The 20953-nt window shown below is 39.9% G+C and overlaps 1 protein-coding gene across 1 annotated transcript in view; it reads left to right on the forward strand.

Annotated features, from left to right (window-relative positions):
• The first annotated feature begins 56 nt into the window (after positions 1-56).
• kntc1 (kinetochore associated 1) overlaps positions 57-20953 on the forward strand; it is a 28984-nt gene continuing 8087 nt past the window's right edge. The window contains exons 1-56 of the mRNA XM_031755315.2: positions 57-372; positions 550-696; positions 807-927; positions 1065-1180; positions 1363-1438; positions 1582-1659; positions 1756-1790; positions 1879-1989; positions 2753-2846; positions 3536-3588; positions 3681-3793; positions 3882-3936; positions 4027-4125; positions 4235-4278; positions 4366-4428; positions 4515-4590; positions 5067-5192; positions 5987-6153; positions 6261-6372; positions 6486-6629; positions 6718-6774; positions 7013-7084; positions 7223-7342; positions 7814-7957; positions 8051-8146; positions 8272-8375; positions 8746-8848; positions 8916-9050; positions 9148-9267; positions 9529-9601; positions 9802-9869; positions 9963-10264; positions 10393-10565; positions 11425-11525; positions 12868-13012; positions 13305-13361; positions 13457-13620; positions 13697-13801; positions 13905-14033; positions 14371-14487; positions 15817-15926; positions 16075-16291; positions 16421-16510; positions 16607-16772; positions 17550-17608; positions 17722-17938; positions 18021-18094; positions 18205-18415; positions 18600-18712; positions 18829-18884; positions 19295-19373; positions 19458-19582; positions 19670-19805; positions 19915-20010; positions 20204-20260; positions 20575-20629. Coding sequence (XP_031611175.1) covers positions 559-696; positions 807-927; positions 1065-1180; positions 1363-1438; positions 1582-1659; positions 1756-1790; positions 1879-1989; positions 2753-2846; positions 3536-3588; positions 3681-3793; positions 3882-3936; positions 4027-4125; positions 4235-4278; positions 4366-4428; positions 4515-4590; positions 5067-5192; positions 5987-6153; positions 6261-6372; positions 6486-6629; positions 6718-6774; positions 7013-7084; positions 7223-7342; positions 7814-7957; positions 8051-8146; positions 8272-8375; positions 8746-8848; positions 8916-9050; positions 9148-9267; positions 9529-9601; positions 9802-9869; positions 9963-10264; positions 10393-10565; positions 11425-11525; positions 12868-13012; positions 13305-13361; positions 13457-13620; positions 13697-13801; positions 13905-14033; positions 14371-14487; positions 15817-15926; positions 16075-16291; positions 16421-16510; positions 16607-16772; positions 17550-17608; positions 17722-17938; positions 18021-18094; positions 18205-18415; positions 18600-18712; positions 18829-18884; positions 19295-19373; positions 19458-19582; positions 19670-19805; positions 19915-20010; positions 20204-20260; positions 20575-20629 — 6067 coding nt within the window. The 5' untranslated portion in view covers positions 57-372; positions 550-558. The remainder of the gene's footprint in view (positions 373-549; positions 697-806; positions 928-1064; positions 1181-1362; positions 1439-1581; positions 1660-1755; positions 1791-1878; positions 1990-2752; positions 2847-3535; positions 3589-3680; positions 3794-3881; positions 3937-4026; positions 4126-4234; positions 4279-4365; positions 4429-4514; positions 4591-5066; positions 5193-5986; positions 6154-6260; positions 6373-6485; positions 6630-6717; positions 6775-7012; positions 7085-7222; positions 7343-7813; positions 7958-8050; positions 8147-8271; positions 8376-8745; positions 8849-8915; positions 9051-9147; positions 9268-9528; positions 9602-9801; positions 9870-9962; positions 10265-10392; positions 10566-11424; positions 11526-12867; positions 13013-13304; positions 13362-13456; positions 13621-13696; positions 13802-13904; positions 14034-14370; positions 14488-15816; positions 15927-16074; positions 16292-16420; positions 16511-16606; positions 16773-17549; positions 17609-17721; positions 17939-18020; positions 18095-18204; positions 18416-18599; positions 18713-18828; positions 18885-19294; positions 19374-19457; positions 19583-19669; positions 19806-19914; positions 20011-20203; positions 20261-20574; positions 20630-20953) is intronic.

The following is a 20953-nucleotide window of genomic DNA, read 5'->3' on the forward strand; positions in this document are numbered from 1 at the left end:
TCTACGTATGTTTTATTTTATCCTCGATTTAGCCTTTCAGGCGTCTCTTAATCTCAGGTCAAAATAGCTTAAACATTTAAATGAGCCGTATTAGATCACAGACACATTGCATTAAACATTTTATAATAGATTGTCGATATCGATAGATATAATAGAGTGTCGCGTGGGATGCTACTGCTAAACATACAGAAAGCTCTGGATTTTTACCTTTTACTGTAAGGACATTGTATCTGACAGGCAAAACTCTGGGAATCAACACCACAAACAACTCAATCCTAACAACCTACATCAACCCGCCAAATTCTAAAGCTAAATACGGTGACGTTATGTCGGCTCTCTCTGCTATAACTGTTTAAGTATTTCAGTAAACTGGTGAGTTACTGTCGGTTATATCTACTTAATAAAAAAGTCATTCCATTGTTTGTCGATATCGCCGTCTTATATTTTATTGTTATTTGTAAATCTCTGCTAAATAGCTAGCATTGGTATTATAACCTTATTAATGACAGCTAGCTGCTAGGCAAGTTAAGATATCCTCTCCCTTATCAGCTCCTGAAAATGGCGCTGTGGAGCGAAGTTGAACTTCTGACCAACGAAGATACAAATACAGTCCGTTTCGATGGTGTGTCCCGGGAGGAAAACAGCAGTGGCCTGTATCAGGTGGACACGTTGGTCAAAGTCTCCAGTGCTAATGAGGTGACTGATGTAAATATTTACCACACACTCATGCCAAGGGGTTTGTGGCAAAGACTTCTGGGCCTGTATTAGTGTTTTAAGCAAGGTTTAGTAAACCTGGGTTTTTACAGGTGCAGGCAGATCCCAATTTCACGTCGTCGAGCGGCTCAAACTGGAGTTTTATTGTTGCTGACAGGACAGTCATCCTGTTTGATCAGAGCTATCAGAGCATCCTCCTGCTTCTTAACTTTGGTGAGCATTAGATTATTTGTGTGGCTGTATAAAAATCAGCCATAAAAATGTCTTTAAAAATAGTTTTGAGGCATCTGTAAAGTATAAATAAAATACATTTTTAAAAAGTATAAATAAACAAAGGTTTTGTTTTTCAGAAACTGATGTGGACGCCATTGACGTGTGCCTGAAGGGAAAGTTTCTGGTAGTTTGTGAAAAAAATGGAAACCTTCATTTGATATACGTTCCGCAAAAGAGGATCCTCCTAACCCGGGTGTGTGTGGTTGTTTTCATCTTTAAGGCCTTAACTCTTATCCTGTCTAATCTTATCTAGTCGTATGCATGTCTGAATAATAAAGCTAAAGTATACAGGACAGTAGCAGCAGTAAAAACTAAACCCTGGTGATGCATAAAGTGTTACATCATTAACATGTTGTGTATCCTCTGAAATTGAAGGCTTTGGTTGAGAAACCAAATGGAGATAAGAAAACCTACCGCTATCTCATCATGGATGAAGACAAGACATCCTCAGGTGATATGAGAACAGTGACTTATGAGAAATTAACATGTCCTGGAAATACAAGTGGATGTAGCAGCAGTTCTCTAGCTGCCATGTCAGGTTTATGTTTGCTTGTTTGTTTTGTTTTTTTCATGTTGTGTGTTTATTATTGTCAGGAATGTACCACATGTTCCTTCTCATAAAGGATGGTTTTTTCCACATTACAAACCTTTCCTTGGCAAAGATTGAGTCAGGTATAAAAATTTGTGTCCCCCACATCTGCCAAGTTTTTGTTGTTGTTGTTGTTGTTTTCAAAGCCATTGTTTAATCTCTGTCTTTTGTCATTCCAGCTATTGAAAAAATGGATGTTGGAGCTCTAAAGGAGGTAAGTTAAGGTCAAATCCTCTTTTTATGCACAAGCAATATTTTTTTTCTTTCAGCAATGCAGAAATAATCACATTTCTCTGTTTCAGCTCCAGTCTTTGATCAAGATAGATTTTTACTCCACCAAGGATTACCATGAGGAGGGTTGCAGCACAGCAGTGATGTTCAGTCTGGGCCATGAAGTCCATCTGATGATTGGGGTCAGTGTCCATCAGTGTCAAGTTTTATTAATTTGACTTCCAGCTACAATTCTGAGATAAGTGTTACATGATAAACGAAGCATATTGAAAGGATTTTAAGAAATGATAGTAACACCTTATGGTGTTTCGGATATGTTTTGGTCATTCTGTCCTGATGTCTGTATTTCATTTTACTTTTGGTCTCATACCAGCAAAGGTGGCACTTTTTTAATGGTAAATGACTCAAAGACTTTTCCAAATACTACAAGTATAAAACAATTTTTAATGGCAAGTTTACACTAGACATTTTATTAGGTACACCTTGCTAGGACTGGGTTGGACCCCTTTTGCTATCAGAGCTGCTTGAATTCTTTGCGGGACGGATTCAAAAAGATGCTGGAAACATTCCTCAGAAATCTGATCCATAGTGACATAATAATGTCACACAGTTGCTGAAAATTTTTCAGCTGGATATCCATGATGTGACTCTCCACCGCATATCAAAGGTGCTCTATAGAACTGAGCTCTGGTGAATAGGAGGCCATGTGCATACACTGAACTCATTGATCCTCATTTAGTAATATGTGCGTGTAAGGAGTCTTATGCTGCACAAAAAAACATTCACATCGGCCATGACTGTGTATATGTCTTTAAATCAGAGTCATTCTAAATCAGTTGCCTCGTGCTCACAGTTTTGTCCGTGCATTTTAAATATTTGATAGTCCTCATAACATAAATCAAGTGTTTCATTATATCATGTAAAACAATATTTTCATCTTGACAGGGGGATAAAGAAAATGTTTTGACTCACTGGAGGATGGGCCCTCATCAAGCTAAGATGTGCTTTGCTCAGACCGTCGACAGCAGCTTAATTCCAGGTAAGTGCTCTCAGTTCCCAAGTGTTGCATTACATTATGTTTTTTTTGGAAGTAGGACTGCAACGATTCATTGAGTAACTAGAATAATTAGATTCTAAAAAAAATTCTAAACGCAACTTCTTTGCTTCGACGCTTCGTTTAGCACATGGCTCTGTAGGCTGCTGTTGCAATAAACAATGTAAACCTGAACATTTCACCCACATTTGTGACTAAAAACAGACCTGCAAATAGAAACTTATTTAGGAGCAGCGTGTGAATAAAAAGTGACAACATTAAGTTCACACAGTCCCCAGTTTGAAACAGAAACACTGATAATACAGCAGCAGTGATGACGGGCCACCACAGTTTAATGTGGTGCCGGAGTCTGTTTATACACCACGAAGAGCAAAGAGGCAGAGCTGTTACCAAGGTGGTGAGGCTCAGGTGGGGAGAAAGAAAACGTGTTTCTAGCATCCAAAACAGCAGCGCTGTTCCAGTGATCACCATTAAAACCTTTACTGGGAAAAAGCAAGCAGGAGTACTTCATCAACCTGATCAATAAACTCAGACGTGAAGAAAAGCAAACTTTGCTCCATCCACTGCCGTTTGTTTCACCGAGAAAAAAATCCATGGTTATAAAAGCAAAATGTTGAATCTAGGGCTGATTCAACAAGTGATGATTTTTAAGAGCTGTTTTTGTGTCTTTGCAGGTGTAAGGAAGATAGTGGTGGTGGATAACCTTTTGTACATCCTCGACACTGAGGTGAGATCCTGCTTGGTTAAAACAGTTCAAACTTTTAGATCAATCAGAATTTGATTTTTGAAATCTATCCTGGATTATTTCTTGTGTCTCAGGATGTTCTGAGTCTTTGGGATCTGCACTTCCTTGTCATGATTCACTGTTGGCCAGAGCTCGCCGTTCATGACTTTCAGCTCACTGCAGAATGTGGCTCTGCCTCCATGGTGGCGTACGTATCACTGTTTTACAACGTACTGTAAACATGCACAGGGGCATTAAAACAGTTTTGAAAATGTTCATTCATGTGTGTATTACAGCCAAGATAAAGGCAGCATGAAGATGATCATGCTGACAAAGCAAGACAACAGTCAGGTAGAAGTACAAATCAATTTGAAGAAGCTTTAACGGATGATTTCCCAGAGTTCTACTCTGAACTCGTTATGTTGGGTTTGAATTTTTCAGATCAGCTCACTGCAAATACGATTCCTGCCCTCTATGACTGTTTGCTACTCTCTGGATGTTTCCTTTGTCTCCTGTCTCGTCCATACAAAAATAAACATGGTAAACAGTCAACACAAAGTGAAGCGTTACATTAATTTTGCTACTGCAATTTCTGTCTGTTGAGATTTCTTCATGTTAAAGTTGGTTGCCTTTTTTTCTGTAATTCCAGGATGCATTTTATTTAGTTGAGGGGATTTGTGAGAACCCAGAGAGGTAGGATATATCTGAGCGACTTTTACTGTGATGATCGGCCTTTGTTTACTGTTCAAACATTAAACTTCTTTCTTGCTCTTCAAATAGTCGAAGAGAGCCAGTCGCTTCTGTGGTTGTTCGATCCTTCACAGAGGCTTTACCTGAAAACAGGTACCTAATTTAATTAAAGTTTATGACATTATAGTCTATATGATGTTGATGTAATCTGACTTAATGTGACTACTCTTTATTTCTAGGCTGAGCAGGCTTCTTCACAAACACATGTTTGAAGAGGCTGAAAAGTTTGCCATCACATTTGAGCTGGATTTAGAGGTAATCGAGTTTGTATAACTACAAGCTTAGATTTGTGGTTTATAGATCATTATGAATTAAAAACAGATTTAATATTTTATGAAGAAGGTGGGAAGCATTGCATGGCTCTGAGAAATGATCTTACAGGTGCTCTTCAGTGCAGACCCTGATTAAGACTGAGAGTCGATACACATAAGTCTGTTGTCTGTGTGTTGGAGTTTTTTGTGTTAGTTTTTTTGTTTGTTTTGTCAGAGACTAAATTTAAACTATCACTTAAGCAGCTGGCATGATTGAAGATTGACTTGGTCATTTGTAAGTGGTTTTACTTGCACCACACAATATATTTAGCTGGATTTCTGAGGTTTTGGTTTTCCGTATCTATTATTGTCACTTTAGATGAGTGATGCTTATTGTCACTTTAGATGAGTGATGCTTCTTATAGTATTTTGTCATCCTAATCAGTGCTGTATACAACAAGCACTCCTGTTTTTGTTCAGCTTGTCTATAAGGTGAAGCTTGACTTTGTGCTGGAGCAGCTGGCCTCTGCATCAGTGGGCGGTTATGGAGAGGATGTGTGGTCTGAACTGGTCGAAGAAGCCAAGACAAACCTGATGAAGATCACAGTGAGTATGATAACAGTACTGTCATCACTATGCCAGGCGAGTGGGCAGGTTGCATGGACACCCAAGTTTGTGAATGCAATATCCCCAGAATGAGGACGAAATTGGAGGCTGAAGGGTAGCACTGGCAGCTGCCTGCATTTTATTTATTTATTCTTTTTAATCTGATGTCAATTTACTGTCACAGAATATTCATATAATTACAGTAGGGGAAACAATTACTATTTGATCCCCTGCTGAGTTTGTGCGTTTGCAAAAAAGATATTACATAAGTTTTATATTGATTTTCATGTCATTGAGTGAAATAAGGATTTGATTCCCTACAGCCCAGCCAGAGTTCTGATTTCCTGTGTCAGTCAGTTGATTTCAAATACACTTGTTATGTGTGTAAATGGAAGAAATATAAAGCTGTATATAAGCTCCATGGAAGGTTTTACCTCATGATGTGAGGATAATTGCGAGAAAGGTGATCAATCTGCCCGAAACTACATGGGAGCAGCAGGAAGTGGTGTAATCAGATGAAACCAAACTAAAGCTCTTGGGCATGAACTTGAACCACCTTGTTTGAACAGAAATACTGAGTGTGGTTGGTTAGAGATTAAATACATATTTCACTCAGTAACATGCAAATTAAAGTAAATTTTTATGTAATGTGTTTATCCTGGATGTTTGGTTGATATTCTGTCTCTATCCATTAAATGAAACTATGATAAAAATGACAGACTGCTCATTTCTTGAGTAGTTATTGAGTAGCAACTGTTTATTTATATATATATATATCTTTTCACGTGGTCTAGGATGAGCAGTATGTGGTGGAATACTGCCTCAAGGCTCCATGGCCGACCTTTGAGACAGCAGAGAAGATGCTAAACCACGCTGCCACGCGATACTCCTCTTTACAGATCCAAGAGGCCTTGGCCAGACTGGCCACCTTCTGCAGCCTCCACAGCGTGGAAAAATTCAAGTAAAATCAATGTCTTAGTGTCCAATTCTGAATTATTTTGTTATACAGAGTTTGTTTGTTTAAGTACAATTTTGAGTGGTTTTAGTTTGTTACTTTACCATCCACAGTGGAATTGCCTGGATTGAGTTTCTGAACAGCACTGATGATCTCGGAGACATCCTGTGCCATCTAAGAGAAGGAGACATGAAGGGTGCACAGCTTCTTTGGCTCAGATATGAGGTAATTATAATATCACCACATTTATATGTGTAGAAACTTTTCACACATCAATAGAAAACAGCAGTTATTGTTTCAGGAATGGCGTTAAGGTGTGTTGTGATGTTTTGTGACAGGGCCAGATTGCAACCAAGTTCAGTGAGAGCAGCCTTGAAGCCATCCTCAGTGCCATCCCAGAGGACCTGCCTTCACAGGATCTCTGTCCGTGGTTCAAGACAGTTTTTATTCCCTTTGTGAGGAGAGTGTTACCACAAGGACAGGTGGGAAACAGTCCTGCATTTATAAATACTATTGTCTCTAACATATAGTGGTATGTTTAATAAAGACACTGCCTCCATATCCTTACAGAGAATCCTGGCAAAGTGGCTCGAGCAGAAAGCAAGAAATCTGGAGCTAACAGAAAAGGTAAAGACAAAAGGATATTGATCTGAAATGATTAAATAAAATTAAATCCACAACTTTCGAGACCTCTAATTTAAATGAGTTCTTTTATGGACTTATTTGTATAAACTGGGAAACGTATTTCAGCTTTATCTTATTATGTTGTTAAGTGGACAGAGATATTTCCCTGTCTCAGAAAAGGCCTTTGGTGGTGTCTTACCTAAGAGAAGTCTTGCACTAAATGCACATTATTTGTTTTCAGCGTGCTTGGCCTCAGAATGGCTTGGACCTGGCTGTGCTTGGACTGCCCTCTTTATGGACATGGATGAAATCTGTAGGTTTTTGCTTTGTTTTTAGGCTCTACCAGTTTCAATAAAATGCAGCTTAATTAATATGATGTTATGTTTAATTTCCCGATAATGTTTTGATTAATTGTTTTTTTTTGTTTGTTTGTTTCTTTTGTTTTTTTAAGGATAACAGTAATTGTGTAGAAGAGGTGGAAAACCTCAAATGCCTGGTATCCAACCTACGTCAGCTGCTGGACCTACATCAGAAATACAACTGCTCACTTTCCCTTTCGGTCTTTGAAAAGGTTTGTCTGTTTTTTTTTAATACTGATACCAGAGCTTCAACCAAATATCACAGGTTAGATTCAGGTCACAGATTACTATTTTTAAGAAAAGGTAATTACCCAGATGAAGGTCAATGAAGTTGTTCTGTGTACTTCTAGTGGCATCTTTGTGCTTCCTGTGTCTTTGTTTCTAGATGTCATTTGATGATGAGAGATATGTGTTAGGGATTTTACTTTTTTCTTCTTGCATGTATTGTACTGTTTTAACTCAACAATATTTTTCTAAGGGGACAATTATTGTGGTTGGAGGGTTTGTATGTCCCAGTGATCCCAGGATTTATGTTATTGGGGGCTTGAACCCCCTGGTATGATCTCCCAAGGCAAACTGGTCCCAGATAAGGGGCCAGACAAACAGCGTTTTCCGGGGGGAGGGGGGGTGTCGGTTGCTGTGTCTGGGTGCTTACTGCGTTATCTTCTGTCACGATTTAAAAGAGGACTGTGTGGAGTGTGGCATTTTTCATGCTGGACAAAGTGCCGGCTCCGGAGCTAATCGCCGCCACAGTGGAAAACAGCATCAGGCCGTACACTGAAGAACACAAGATTCCTTTTGATGAACTACTTCTGCAATACATCAAGGTAAAACTCCATTACAGCCTCACGCACGAGGAACTCACACTAGTTTATCAAATACTCAATGGTGTTTGTGTTTCTCCCCCTAATCTTCACTAGGATTTGCTGGAACGCTGCAGTTCTCAGACCACAACACTTTTCACTGAATGGGAAGCTAAAGCAGTGGCCGTACTCGGCTGCATGACTGACACTGATGTAGGTGACTGTTACCGTTACGTGCTACACAACGAGACAATTAATGTGCACAAATATTTGAGTGAAAAATCAGCCTAGCAGCCGGTGGGAATTGTAAAATCTCGCATCATGGTTTTCTCTTCCAGCTGATGGTTGATGCCGTGCTGGAGATCATGCAGAAGGCTGTGGTACCGTGGAGTAACGTGGTGGAAAAACTGGTCCAGCAGTACCTAGAGATGGATGGACCAAAGTATGATTGTATCATTGTCTCCTTCAAGTACCTTTAACCTCCTAAGACCCGAACTCTTTCATGGCATGCATTTTTAACTTCTCTTTGCTATTTGTGCTGATTAGGATCTGATGAATGTAAAAACAAAGAATTATCTTTTTACCTGACTTTGCTTTACAAGGGCCTGATATCCACATATGAGGACATTGGTTTTAAATTTCAATACAACAGTGGCAGTATAATGTCTTTGTAAGTGGATATCAGGCCCTTGTAGAGCAAAATTTGGTATTGTGGTCTAGACAAGCCAAAATGTGATGTCCACATATGTAGGATACCAGGTCCTAGGAGGTTAATGTGAGACACTGGATAAAATCCTGTTGTTTTTTTAAAGACAGGAGCTGTTAAAGGAGAGCTACCGTCTGATGGAGATTAGGAAACTTCTCAGGGGATACGGCATCCGCAACTTCAACCTGTCTAACAGCACCCAAATAATGGTATGTACGGACTGCTCTATGTAACATGCAGCTTACTACCTGTAAAATAACCTCAGTTTTTCCCCAGACACTGATTAGATACATCCTCAAGCAAGACTTGCCAATGTCCTTAGAAGACTCGTTGACGTTAGCTGAGGCGTACAAACTGCCAACATCCCAGATAAATTACCTGTATGTCATCCACCTCATAGGCCAAGGCAAGGTATGTGAATCCTCACAGGAGTTTTTAATCGCATGTTACTGACTAATTTTGCTTTTCTTTGTTCCTGATATGTTTGTATTGTACTTGTTTTTTGCAGACTGAGGAAATCTTGACTCTCCTGAAGAAGCTGCCCTCTGCAGAGGCAGAGTGTGTGATTGAGCGTCTCACATCGTGGGCCAGGATGCAGCTGGAGGACAAAGAACACATATCTGATGAGGTACAGAAGGGAAGACGTCACCTTTGTGGAAGTGCATTTTATGCTTATTTATTTTTAAGGTTCAGTTAAAGTGTTGCATTGCAAAATAATTTTACGAACTGTAAGTCATTCTAGCTGAACTTTCCTTTGTAAACATTGTAAATTTCTTTTGTGTCTGCATAACCTTATAACCAAAACCTTAAAATTGCAGCAGGAAACATTGGAGGATGTCATGATAACCCCATATTCATTTGGTTTGAATTTGAATTTCCTCTTTGATAGCACAAGAAACATCAGATGGTGATAGCTCAGGTGATGGTGGAGACTCTGAAATACCTGCATATAATCCAAAAACGTAAGTAATATACTTCCCTCATTCCTCTCAGCTCCAGCTCTTTGGCTGACTGATGGAAGTTTCAGAAAAGTCTCTGTCAGCTAAAATTGTTTAAAATGATGTGACACTGGTTTTTTCTCTCTGAGGATTTTTGGAAAGATACACAATAAATGTGCACCTGAATATTCAAGACTGAACCCAGCCCTCATGTTTTATTGCAGATGATGCTCTAAAAAGCGTAGAGTGTGAGAACAACCTCGTCATGTTCAAGGCGATCTCCCACCTGCAGGTGAGCTTCATTTAACAAATGTTTTTCAGCATTACTAAATCTGTTATTTGATTTTGTTTTAAACTCCAGTCTTTCTGTATTTCTCTTCTCAAGGAGGACTTTGATATTTTTTTCACTCCCTCCAACTATGAGGATCCAAGCATTCGAAAACAGATCCAGGAACATCACATCACAGCCTACGAAAACACCCGTGGCCGCCGTTCATGTAAGGGGAAGGCCATGACAACTCCAGTTGTGGCTAACGATCCAGATGGCAAGACCAAGACGATCTCCACAGAAGCTGGTTTGCGCCGTCTGGGGAGGCAGCTGCAGCGCACCGAGCAGGAGCTCTGGTCTGACTTGGCCTTGAGAGCTCTGAAAGTGGGCAAAGTCGACAAGGCGCTCAAGATCCTGAGGTTTGCATGTAGAAACTGACAGAGCCAGCTTTTTTGTTTGGTCTCTAAAAACAAAAAAAACTGGTGCATTATTTAAAGATTTAAAACTTGCTTATAGTCATATTTGCACGGTCTCTCTATGTTTTTAGTGAGCTGTATGAGCACCACTATAACAGCAGCACAGGGAAGGTTTTGTTTACTGCTGCCAAGATGTTATGCCATATGCTGGAGGCGGATGTCCCCATGGTGCTTCCTGATGACATGGATTTGCCAGCAGTGATTCATGATCTGGCTTGTCAGGCTATCACTGTGTGTCATTCAGGTAAAGAACACATGCAAATATCACAAATGTTCAACAGTATTTTACACAGGTGAAAGTTGCACTAAAATGACTCAACCGTGGATTTATAGCTTTACTGTAAAATAGATTTTGCTGTAAAAAGTGAATACATGCGAAATTTCAAAGTTTGGCAGGATTTTTTCCCCCTAACTATCTTAAAACAAATAAAAAAGATATAGATGCCACTTATCTTTGTCTGGTCTTTTTAAAGCAGCTGCCTTTCCTCAGGCCAACAGAGTGAAAATATATTTGACAGAGATGGGTTTTTTACCCTCAGCCAACAAAGGCTGGTGGGGTTTTGTGGTCACTCTGCTATATGAGTCGGCGAGCAGGTGACAAAGACACCTACATTTTTAAATGTGATAAACCAGAATGAAGCAAAGTAGCAGGTCCAAAATGCTATCATATGTGTATCTACTCGAGGCTGAGGGGTACCACTGCCTGTCAGTAGTCTTTTGTTTTTTATGACGTTTTACGATGTGTTGATGTGTGTTTATGACCATTACAGAGGAGGCGTTCATATTTTACATCAAAGTGTTAAATTATGTGTGACTACTCTTAAAGCCAAAACCTCAGGCTTCAGCCTGCTCTGAATGCTAAATGACTCTGTATGATGTCACTGAGAGCAGATGGCACATGCACTTTTTGATATCCTCTGTTTGTGAGGGGCAGCTAATCACAAAATTAACTTAAAGAGAGAGTCAAGATGTAAAAAAACATCTAGAAGAAGGAATATTTTCACCTGGTCTAAGTGAGCATAACATGTCTTATTCCCCTTACTTTTTCATATAATTTGGAAGTTTGCAAATTCCTGAGGTTTATCTTGTATTAACTGTTACAGATCTTCTCCTGGATTGTCTGGAGCTTTGCAAATGCACACGGATTGCTATGGATGTCTATCATCAGTGTCAGTTATCAGACAGCTATGGCTTCATCGTCAAGGTCAGTATCTTCCTACCTATCATCCAGTAGAACAAAGAAAATCTTTCAGATGTTTAAACTGAAACTTTTCACGACTTGATGAAAAACAATATTAGTTTGTTTTGAATTTGATGACAGCAACCTGTCTCAAAAGGAGGAGGATGTAACAAAAGGCTTAACAGCAACAGGCCAGTAACAAGATTTTCTGTAAAAAGAGTTTTGTAGGCAGAGTTTGTCAGAAGTAAAGATGGGGAGAGGTTCACCAATCTGCAAAATCTGTCTATTTTCAGAATAATGTTCCTCAAGACTTGGAACATTTTAATCTTCTTCAGGGCATAATATGATCAAAAGGTTAACTGGAGAAATTGCACAAGGGACATTCTGTCACTGCATGATCTCAGGAACACTTGGAGAAATCACTGTCTGTGAACAAATTTTACTGCCATCCACAACGGTTAAAACTCCGTTTTTCAGAAACTCTGCCTTCCTCTGGGCCAAAGCTCATTTAAAATGGACCGAGAAAAGGTGGAACTGTTCTGTGATCTGCATCTCTGAGGGTATTGAGGTGCTATGGAATTGTCAGCTTCCATATCTGAAAAGGCACCATTAATCCTGGAAGGTATATAAAGATTTTCAAATGACGTGCTCCCATATGTAAGAGGGACTTACATATTTCAGTGAAACAATGCTAAACTGCATACTGGAGCTTTTACAACAGCATGGCTTGACAGTAGAAGTTGCAGGTGCAGAACTGGTCTGCCTGTAGTCTAGACATTTGACCAGCTGGAAACATTTGGCACATCATGAAATAAAAAAAATACAACAAACCAGATTGCTGAGCAGCTAGAATCCTATATGAGACAAGAATGGGACAGCATTCCTCTACAAGAAATCCAGCAGCCGGTCTCTTGAGATCGCCGATGCTTATAGAGTGCTACACTGTGGTAAACATGGCCTTGTACCAAGATGTTTTGTATTACTGAAATCAAATTCAAAACGAACTCATATTTTCCATGAAATTATACTTTTTCTCAGTTTAAACATTTCATATGTTTTCTGTGCGATTTGAATGACATCTGGGTTCGTGAGATTTGAAGATCATTGCATTCGGGTTTTACTTATATTTTACACAAACTTTTTGGACATAGAATTGTATATTCTAGCCTCTTAATTTTTTTATGTTTTATTTGTTGGTAGACATCTAAATTATTATTATCACAAAATTATAACTGTGAATCCCTTAAACAGATGGTAAGAAATAATCCATGATTTTGATAAAAGTGCATTATTTAATGCTTCTCTCTCATAAAGCTGCAGCTTGAAGCGAATGTTTTCATACTTTTTAAACTGTGTACCGTTACAGGATTTGACACCGGAGGCAGAAAAAGACCCGCACTCTCAGTGGAGTTTTCAAGATGTCTTTAATGAAGATTGCATTGTTCTGGACCCAGTTTCAGTGCTGCCTGTCCAGTATGAGATTACCAACTGCTTGCTGCCTATTTCTCAGGGTAAGAAATTCTCAGATTTATTTTCTGTTAAATGTGTTTGTTTGTTTTGTTTTTTTTAAGCTTGGCAACTTTTAGTGGTCTATGCCATTGATTTTAACTACTGATATTTATTTAATTTTGCAAACTGATTTGATCGTATTACTTTTATAGTGCATATTTCTCATGCTGCGTGTCATATAATGTCTAATGCCTTTTGGCCACCTTTGGTTTTATCAAAAAATGCTTAAATATACTTGACCTGTGTTATTTTTACCAGAAGCAGTCTTATTATAACTTATGACCTTTTTTGCAGAAACCAGATTGTATCCCCTGGACTGTTCCTGTCTGTCACACTGCTCATTTGAAGATGGTAGATTTGAAATTAAAAAAACTTCCTCAGTTTTCTTTGTTTTCTTATCAAATTGTAGTTTTGTATGTTGACCTCATGTCTCGTCATGCATACAGGTTCAAACTACCTGCGGCCGCTCTTCGGTCCCCTGGCCAACATGTTACAGATGTTACAGGAGTGCAGTCAGCTGGAATTGGCCTTCAGAGTGCTGGTCAACGCGTACGGCAGCTGCCTGCAGCACGTCACCTCAAACGTCATGGATATAAAGCTGAGCCTACAGGTACTGCAATATTCTCAGCAGTGCTTGTTGTGTTTCTCAAGCAATTGTACTGAAAATGATTGTTATCTCCTCTCAGCTTTATGACGCACAAGAGCTTAAGAAGTACAACCTGTGCCTGAATGATCTCAGGAAGACGACTACGTCTACTCTGAATGCTGTGGCTGTGCCACTGTTGAACAAGGTGAGTCAGCCAAGTCCACAAAACCACAAAAATTCTGTGGTAGATAAACAGAGTTTTTGGTATATTTTAAATAACCATCAATGTTTCTGTCTATTGGCTACAGGTGTTAAACTGGAGGGTGGTGGATTGTGATTTGGCTATTGGTCTCTGTACACTCCTCTCCAAAGCAGAAGTCTTCAAAATACTGTGGAAAGTTATTGACAACACCTGGCAAAACTATGACAAGATTTTGGTAAGCAATAAAATCTCTTCTTTTTAAAAAATTAAATAACAAATGTTTTATTGTTTTTAGTAAGTAAAATTTAAGAAAAAGAAGTGGGCAAAAAGGGACTTTATTATTTCTGTGTTTCAGTTAGTGAGTCCATAAACATCAGACTTTGTCATATCATCTGTTTTGTTTTTTCCCTCTGACTACGGAAAAGATTCAGCTGAAGTCTGTTTAAAGAACCTGAGATCATAAACACCTGGGAATCATTTATGTCAAGCAGTTATCAATTTAGTAGAAAAAATAAATAAATAAAAATCAATGTTATATTCGAGAAATCCCTTATGGTGTTTTATTATTCCAGGCTGTGGCAAGGATTGGAGCAAATCTCTGTAGCTTATATAATGAGGCAGAAGAACAGAGGAAGTTTCTCTCTGTCATCACTGATGCTGAGTGGGGAATCAAGCTTGGCAAATTGGAGGTAATGAAGTATTTAAATCAGGTGGTCAAAGGTACTCTGGTTACAATAAATACAATGCTCAAAAAATCCATTAAAGGAACACTTAGAAAACACATCAGGTCTCAATGGGAAAAATCATGCTGGATATCTACAGTGATATGGACTAGGTAATGTGTTACAAATGAATGGATGCCGCAATGTTTGATCAATATTAATTCAAGGACGGCACCAAAATCAAAGTCCATTTTGCAAGAATGTCATTGCAGCAACTCCGAATACTACTCAGCAGTTTGTATTGTCCCCACATGCTTGTACCTCACCACATGAGGCTGAGCATTGTCATGCACCAGGAGGACCCACTGCACCATGGGTCCATGGATTTTATCCTGATACCTAATGACAATCAGGATACCACTGCCTAGCCTGTAGAGGTCTCTGCCTCCCTCCATTGATATGCCTCCCCAGGCATATCACTGACTCACCACCAAACTGGTCATGCTGAACGATGTTACAGGCAGCTTAACGCTCTCCTTACCCTCTCCAGATGCTTTCACTTGTCTCACATGTTCTCAGGGTGAACCCATCTTTCATTTGTGAAAAGTGGTGGACCCGAATTCCGGTATTCTATTGCTAATACCAATCAGGCTCTATGGTGCCATGCAGTGAGCACAGCGTCCAGTAGAGGACATTGTGCACTCAGTCCCATCAAGTGTGTTTCTGATTGTTGGTCAGAGTCATTTACACCAGTGGCCTACTGGAGGTAATTTTGTAGCTCTGGCAGTGCTCAAACCTGCTTTTGGGTTAAAGACCTTCTATGGTCCTCTCCAGCTCTACTAGAGTAACTGTCTGCCTCCTGGAATCTCCTCCATGCTACTAAAACTGTTCTTGGAGACAGCAAACCTTCTGGCACTGGCACATATTCATGTGCCATCCACAAGGAGTTGGACTACCTGTGCACCCTCTGCAGAGTCCAGGTATTACCTCATGTTTACCAGCAGTGACACTGACACTAGCCAAATGCAAAATTAGCAACAAAAGAAAGACAGTCAGAAAAGACTAGGAGAGGAAAAATGTCAGTGACCTTCATCTGTAAGGTCATTCCTATTATGGGGGGTTGTCTTATTGTTGCCCCACTAGTGCACCTGTTGTTAATTTTAATAACACCAAAGCAGCTGAAACTACTTAACAACTCCCCCCCTACTAAACTGACCTCCTGTACTCTGATTAAAGTGTTCCTTTAATTTTTTGAGCAGTGTAGGTCTATAAAGATTTGTTTATTTTTTTGTGTATTTCATTCTCTCTCCCTGTTTTACATCACTTCATATCTTTTATTGTGTGTCTCTCTCCCAGATATCAATCCAGCCAGTGTTCCGTCAGCGGTCTGAGATGAAGAGCACTCTGATCCCTGTTTTAGTGAAAAACAAGAGAATCACCCCAGACTTTATCCTCCAGTACTGCAGGTCAGCTCCTCCTGTTGTCACTTTTGGCCATCTAACATGTTGGACAAATGTGTCTAGACTGTGTTTAAATGTCCACCCTGTTTTTTTGTGTGTGTGTGTGTGTGTCACGCTCCATTATGCTAAAAGTTGCTTTTTTTCCTTTCTGCAGCACCTACGATCTGGACCATGATAGTGTAATCAACCAGTACATTACCACCTTACTACTGCTCCAGGACGATGAGGAAGGTGCAGGTGATCCAGCTGTCTGTCAGGAGGAGGCGCAACCTCTGTCTCACACTGACACGCTGGATCGAGTCCTGCAGATCATCCCAATGTTACACAACACCAGCAAGCTCACAGACAACCTCTGTGCTGCCATATTCAAGGTCTTTGTTTTTAAAATATAGTATAGGCTAAAATTACCTGTTTTTAAGACTTTTAAACATTAAAAAAAATCAAATTCCAACCTACAAAAATCTGTTGAGCTGATCTGTAAAACGTTTTCTCTTGTACAGCTCAGCCCATACAACTACGAGAGAATAGAAGTGGTGCTGAAGATCATACAGGCTGCAGATGAGAACGTGACGAGCCTCTCTGTTGGTCAGGTAAAAACCAAACACACTGGCATATTCAAGCCTATGTAGTTCACTGTGTTCAAAATGAAATGTTGGGACTTGAAACATTTGACTTTAAACCCACAGGCGATGGGTCTCCTGCAGCATCTGAAGTCCTACAAGCGAGTGTCTCCTCCCACAGATGTGGAGAACACGCATCTTCTCGAAACCGGTCTGCTGCCAAACCCCCGTTCCAGCAGCAGACTTCCCTTCCACCTGCTTATGCAGACCAAACATTACTGGAAGATTATCTGTAAGTTAACCACTGTTACTTTTTCACACCTCAGTATTAATGCTCATGTATTTATCTTCATCACATCTGCAGTGGTAGAAAGTTGTTATGATGTAGGTGTTGTCTAAAAGGAAGTGTATCAATTCTCCTATTCTCCTCAACTGTAAACATGTTTGTGCACTGGCACCTATTACTTTTAAAATAATAATTGTCATAGATAAGAAGCAAACCTCTGCCAAGCTCCATTTGCGGTCAGTATTTACTTTTAAGGATGTGTGTTGTATTCTGTATGTATTCATTTTGTTTCTTTTTAATGTACTTTAAGAAGTGTGAAGTAAAAATCATACAAGGGCAGCATGACGACATTTTACTTTGATTACACAAACATTATTTAGGAGTAGGTGATAAATAATAGGTATTAATTTGTAAATAAGTGGACATCAATAACTTGAGCTTATTATATAATATTACAGTACAGTATATTTCTAACTAACTAGGTAGCTCATTCTCTTTAATCATAGTTTTAAAGACATTTTATTAAGTTTTGACCTTATTTGACCCTGAAGAACAAGCCAGAGGTCCAAAGTAAAACACACCACAAATTTAAGAATTATAGTTAAAAGGCTTTGGTTGACTTAAGCCAAATTTTAATGGATTGTTAACATGACCCCACTCTACACCCCAGCAAAGTTTTATCATGGTTCATTAAAAACCTTTCGAGTTACAAACAGAAGTATACTGGTAGAGTTGATGAGATGGTTTAAAACTGATGAAGTTAAAATATTCTTCTTTGTTTAGGTCCTGAGCTCAGTGAGGAGACCTTCCCCACACTTCTGCTGATCAGCAAACTCATGAAGGTAAAGCCACACTAACCTAAAACATGGCCTTAGTCTGTTTAATCACAGAAATTATTCTTTTATTCATAAAATTAGGTAATTCAGGCTGTTAAAACCATCCTGTTGCTCCACAGGTGAGCCTTGACAAGCTCTACATGTCAGCAGCAAACCATGTGTTTGAGAAGAAAATGAAGCCTTTAATCTTAGAGCAAAGGAAAATGGGCCAGGGGCATTGTCAAAACAAGGAGACTTTCAAGGTGGCTAAGACTATGATGAAGTACATCAAATGTATCCAAAGCCCAGAGTGGGCTGCTGCCACAGCCCACAAGATAACCCAGGAGCTTCCGCCAGGTTTGAGCTGCACGTTTGACTCTACGCTGAACTGTGAGAGGTGTTTGTATAGATGCACTTAGCTGTTTCCTGTTCTCTACAGGCTATGAGAAGACACAGTCACTCAGGTTCTGTTTGGCACTTGGAGACACTTGGTTAAAGGAACCACACCTTGATGTCAGTCCTTGAATTTTTCACATTCTGAAATGTCTCAAATGCCCATCTAAAAAGTTTTTTATACATTAGTTGATTTTTTTCTCTCCTTCCCCTCCTCTGACCTCACACAGGAGGCAGCACAGGCCAGAGGAGAAACCTTTCTGTCCAAGCTGAAGCTGCAGTATCAGCGCTCAGCCACTGAGAATACTTTAATATCCAGTCAGCTGAACAGCCCAGAGCTCCTGAAGCTGTCTGGGCTGCCAGGCAGGCTCATAATGGCCCTGTACGAGCACAGCAGTGTGGAACAGCGTTACAAAGAGTCAGGAGGTCAGACGTATCCAGGTGAGCACACTTATCAACGCAGTAGGTAAATTAATGTTTCACGTACACGACCAGTTTTGTTTTCTTGGCTCCAGCGTCAGTCCTCGATGTGTGACAATTTCTAACCCTTTGTGGACCATGCTGGATTTTTTTTTTTAAGATCTCTTTTTGTCTAAATATATAACCAGGTCTCTCTATTTCTCAGATATACATGCTGCAGTTAAAGAAATAGCCACAGTCAACAATGTGGATCTTCTAAAAATCCGTACCATGTTGTTAGAAAAATGGATCTGCAAGACAGGCCCGGCTGTGGTCAAGGTTTGTCAGTCATAGCTTTATCTCATCACTCTGCCTTTCTGCCCATTTTGTGCGTTATCAGATTTGCTGCTGTGTGTTTAGTGCAACTAAACTTTTTTTTCTTCTTCTTTAATTAGGATATTGGGTATAGTGACTGTGTCAGCAACATTGAGGAGGACCCAGACTTGATGAGGTAGCGCAGTCACTTTTTCCATTATTACTACTTTTCTTTTTTCTTAATGATAATTCGTTAAAACGGGATAGTTTACCTGTCAGTTGCAAAGGACGTTAGCTGTGACAGTGCAGTGTGTCTTCTGCTCAGCTGTCAACTCTGCCCTCATAGGCAACCACAGATTGAGACCTCAGAGCTCACTCACATGTACGACTGAGCAGCCGCAGACATGCAGGTTCAACCCCAAGACATCTGAGTTACTGTTTACAGAGTGGTTTCTCACAAAAGCCTTTAGCAGCACCCACAGATGTTGTTTGCGTCTGCAGTATGAGTGAAATAAAGATTACTTGGTTGCTCTAAATGCTCTCTGGCTCTGTGTTGAGAACCCACTGGCGTAGCCGTTCTACTCACTGTGTTTTTAATGCTTACAGGGTGGTGTACATGCTGCAGTCCTGCCCAATGCAAGATGCCGTCCGTCATCTGAGCCCTATCTTAACTGCAGAAACTTGGGTGCGTTTAAAGGGAAAAAAACAAAACAAAAGCAATAATGGGGGGAAAGTCCAACTAAATCTGTGTTTGGTTTCCCTTCTCTAGCCACTTAGCACATCTGGGCCTCGCCTGACCTTCTGCCATCGGACTCGAGCGCTGCTCTGTCTCGTCCGCCTCGCTGATGCACCCACCCTGGAGGCTCAGCTGCAAATCCCCATCACCAAAATCCCGTAAGAATCCATGAAAAGTTAAATGGTACATGTATGGCCTGTAGGTCTATAGTAACTAATGTTTCTCTGGTTTCTGTTCATATGCAGATATTACCTGAAGTGTTACATCTTTGTCTCTCAACTGGAAGCATTAAACATCCCGTACACAGTTCAGTCCTTCCTCAGTAGTCCCAAAGAGGGTTTAGTTAAAGGGCTTTGGAAGAACCACAGTCATGAGCCTCAGGTACTTTCTAACAGACAAGATTCAAATTATTCCAGCTTGTTTCCTCACTTTTACTTCATTGGGTTAGAAATGTCACACACAAAACTGGAAGCACCTTTTATCCTTTCAGGCTGTGCGGTTGGTGGCAGACCTGTGCCTGGAGTACCAGATCTATGACCCTCAGCTGTGGAACAGCCTGCTTCAGAAGCTGCTCGGCTTCAACCTGGTGAGAACATGCATCACGCTTTTATTCAAAGACCCAAAAAACAAGTAGTTTAAAATAAGAGGGTTTTTTTTTTTTTTTTCTCCAGTACTTGGAAATATTTTTAAGCTGAAGATCCATAAATACATTATTCCTAAATAGCAGCTGGGTTGTGTTTCGGAAGTAACACCTGAATTTAAATATTTCTCTTCCTCAGATCAGCCACCTCCAGAAGGTATTGGAGGCAATAGTGGCTGTTCCGGCTTTGTGGGAGGTAATTCATCACTTTTATTTCATGAATTGAAAAAAGGCATTTTTTTTCACTTGGAAAACCCTTTTCTTTAAAGTGTCACAAACTATATATGCCTAATGTCTTTACAGTAATGCAGCACTGGATTTGATGTTCAAACATCTGTGCAGAGCATGGTTGTTTATGTGTGTGTTTATGTGTTTGCTGGAACAAAAGCAGTGGCATTGCATTTGGTAGAGCACGGTTTAACCACTACACCACAAGATGTCCGGTGCCAGAAATAACTTTCCAATTTGACTATGAGTGATTATTTTATTCATTTTATTCGTGCTCCGCAGATTTCAAGTTTCTCCCGGACCTGGAGGAGCATGATACTGGCACCTTTTGTCTCAGGTACCACGCAAATGACTGAAATTTGCTTGTCTTGGTGCTTGTTGATGTTCAGATATCCACTTTCTTTATATTGGAAACTTTAGCCCCAAACTTGTTCACCACTGCAGGCTTAAGACTTGTACAAACAAGTTATGTGTGTCTTGTTCCTCTTTCATTGGCAGATAAAAGATAAAAAAATTACTTTATGTTGAAATCTTGTGGCAAGAGTGGTGCAACTTTAGGCTTTGTGTATAGTTACAGCAATGCAACCCAATAATAGAAAGGCATGTATGAGGTATGACTGCCCATCATGAGTTGCTGGGCTCAGTAAGAGACTGGGTTAAT

The sequence above is a fragment of the Oreochromis aureus genome, linkage group 12 (genome assembly GCF_013358895.1).
Source record: "Oreochromis aureus strain Israel breed Guangdong linkage group 12, ZZ_aureus, whole genome shotgun sequence".
In the NCBI taxonomy this organism is placed as follows: Eukaryota; Metazoa; Chordata; class Actinopteri; order Cichliformes; family Cichlidae; genus Oreochromis; species Oreochromis aureus.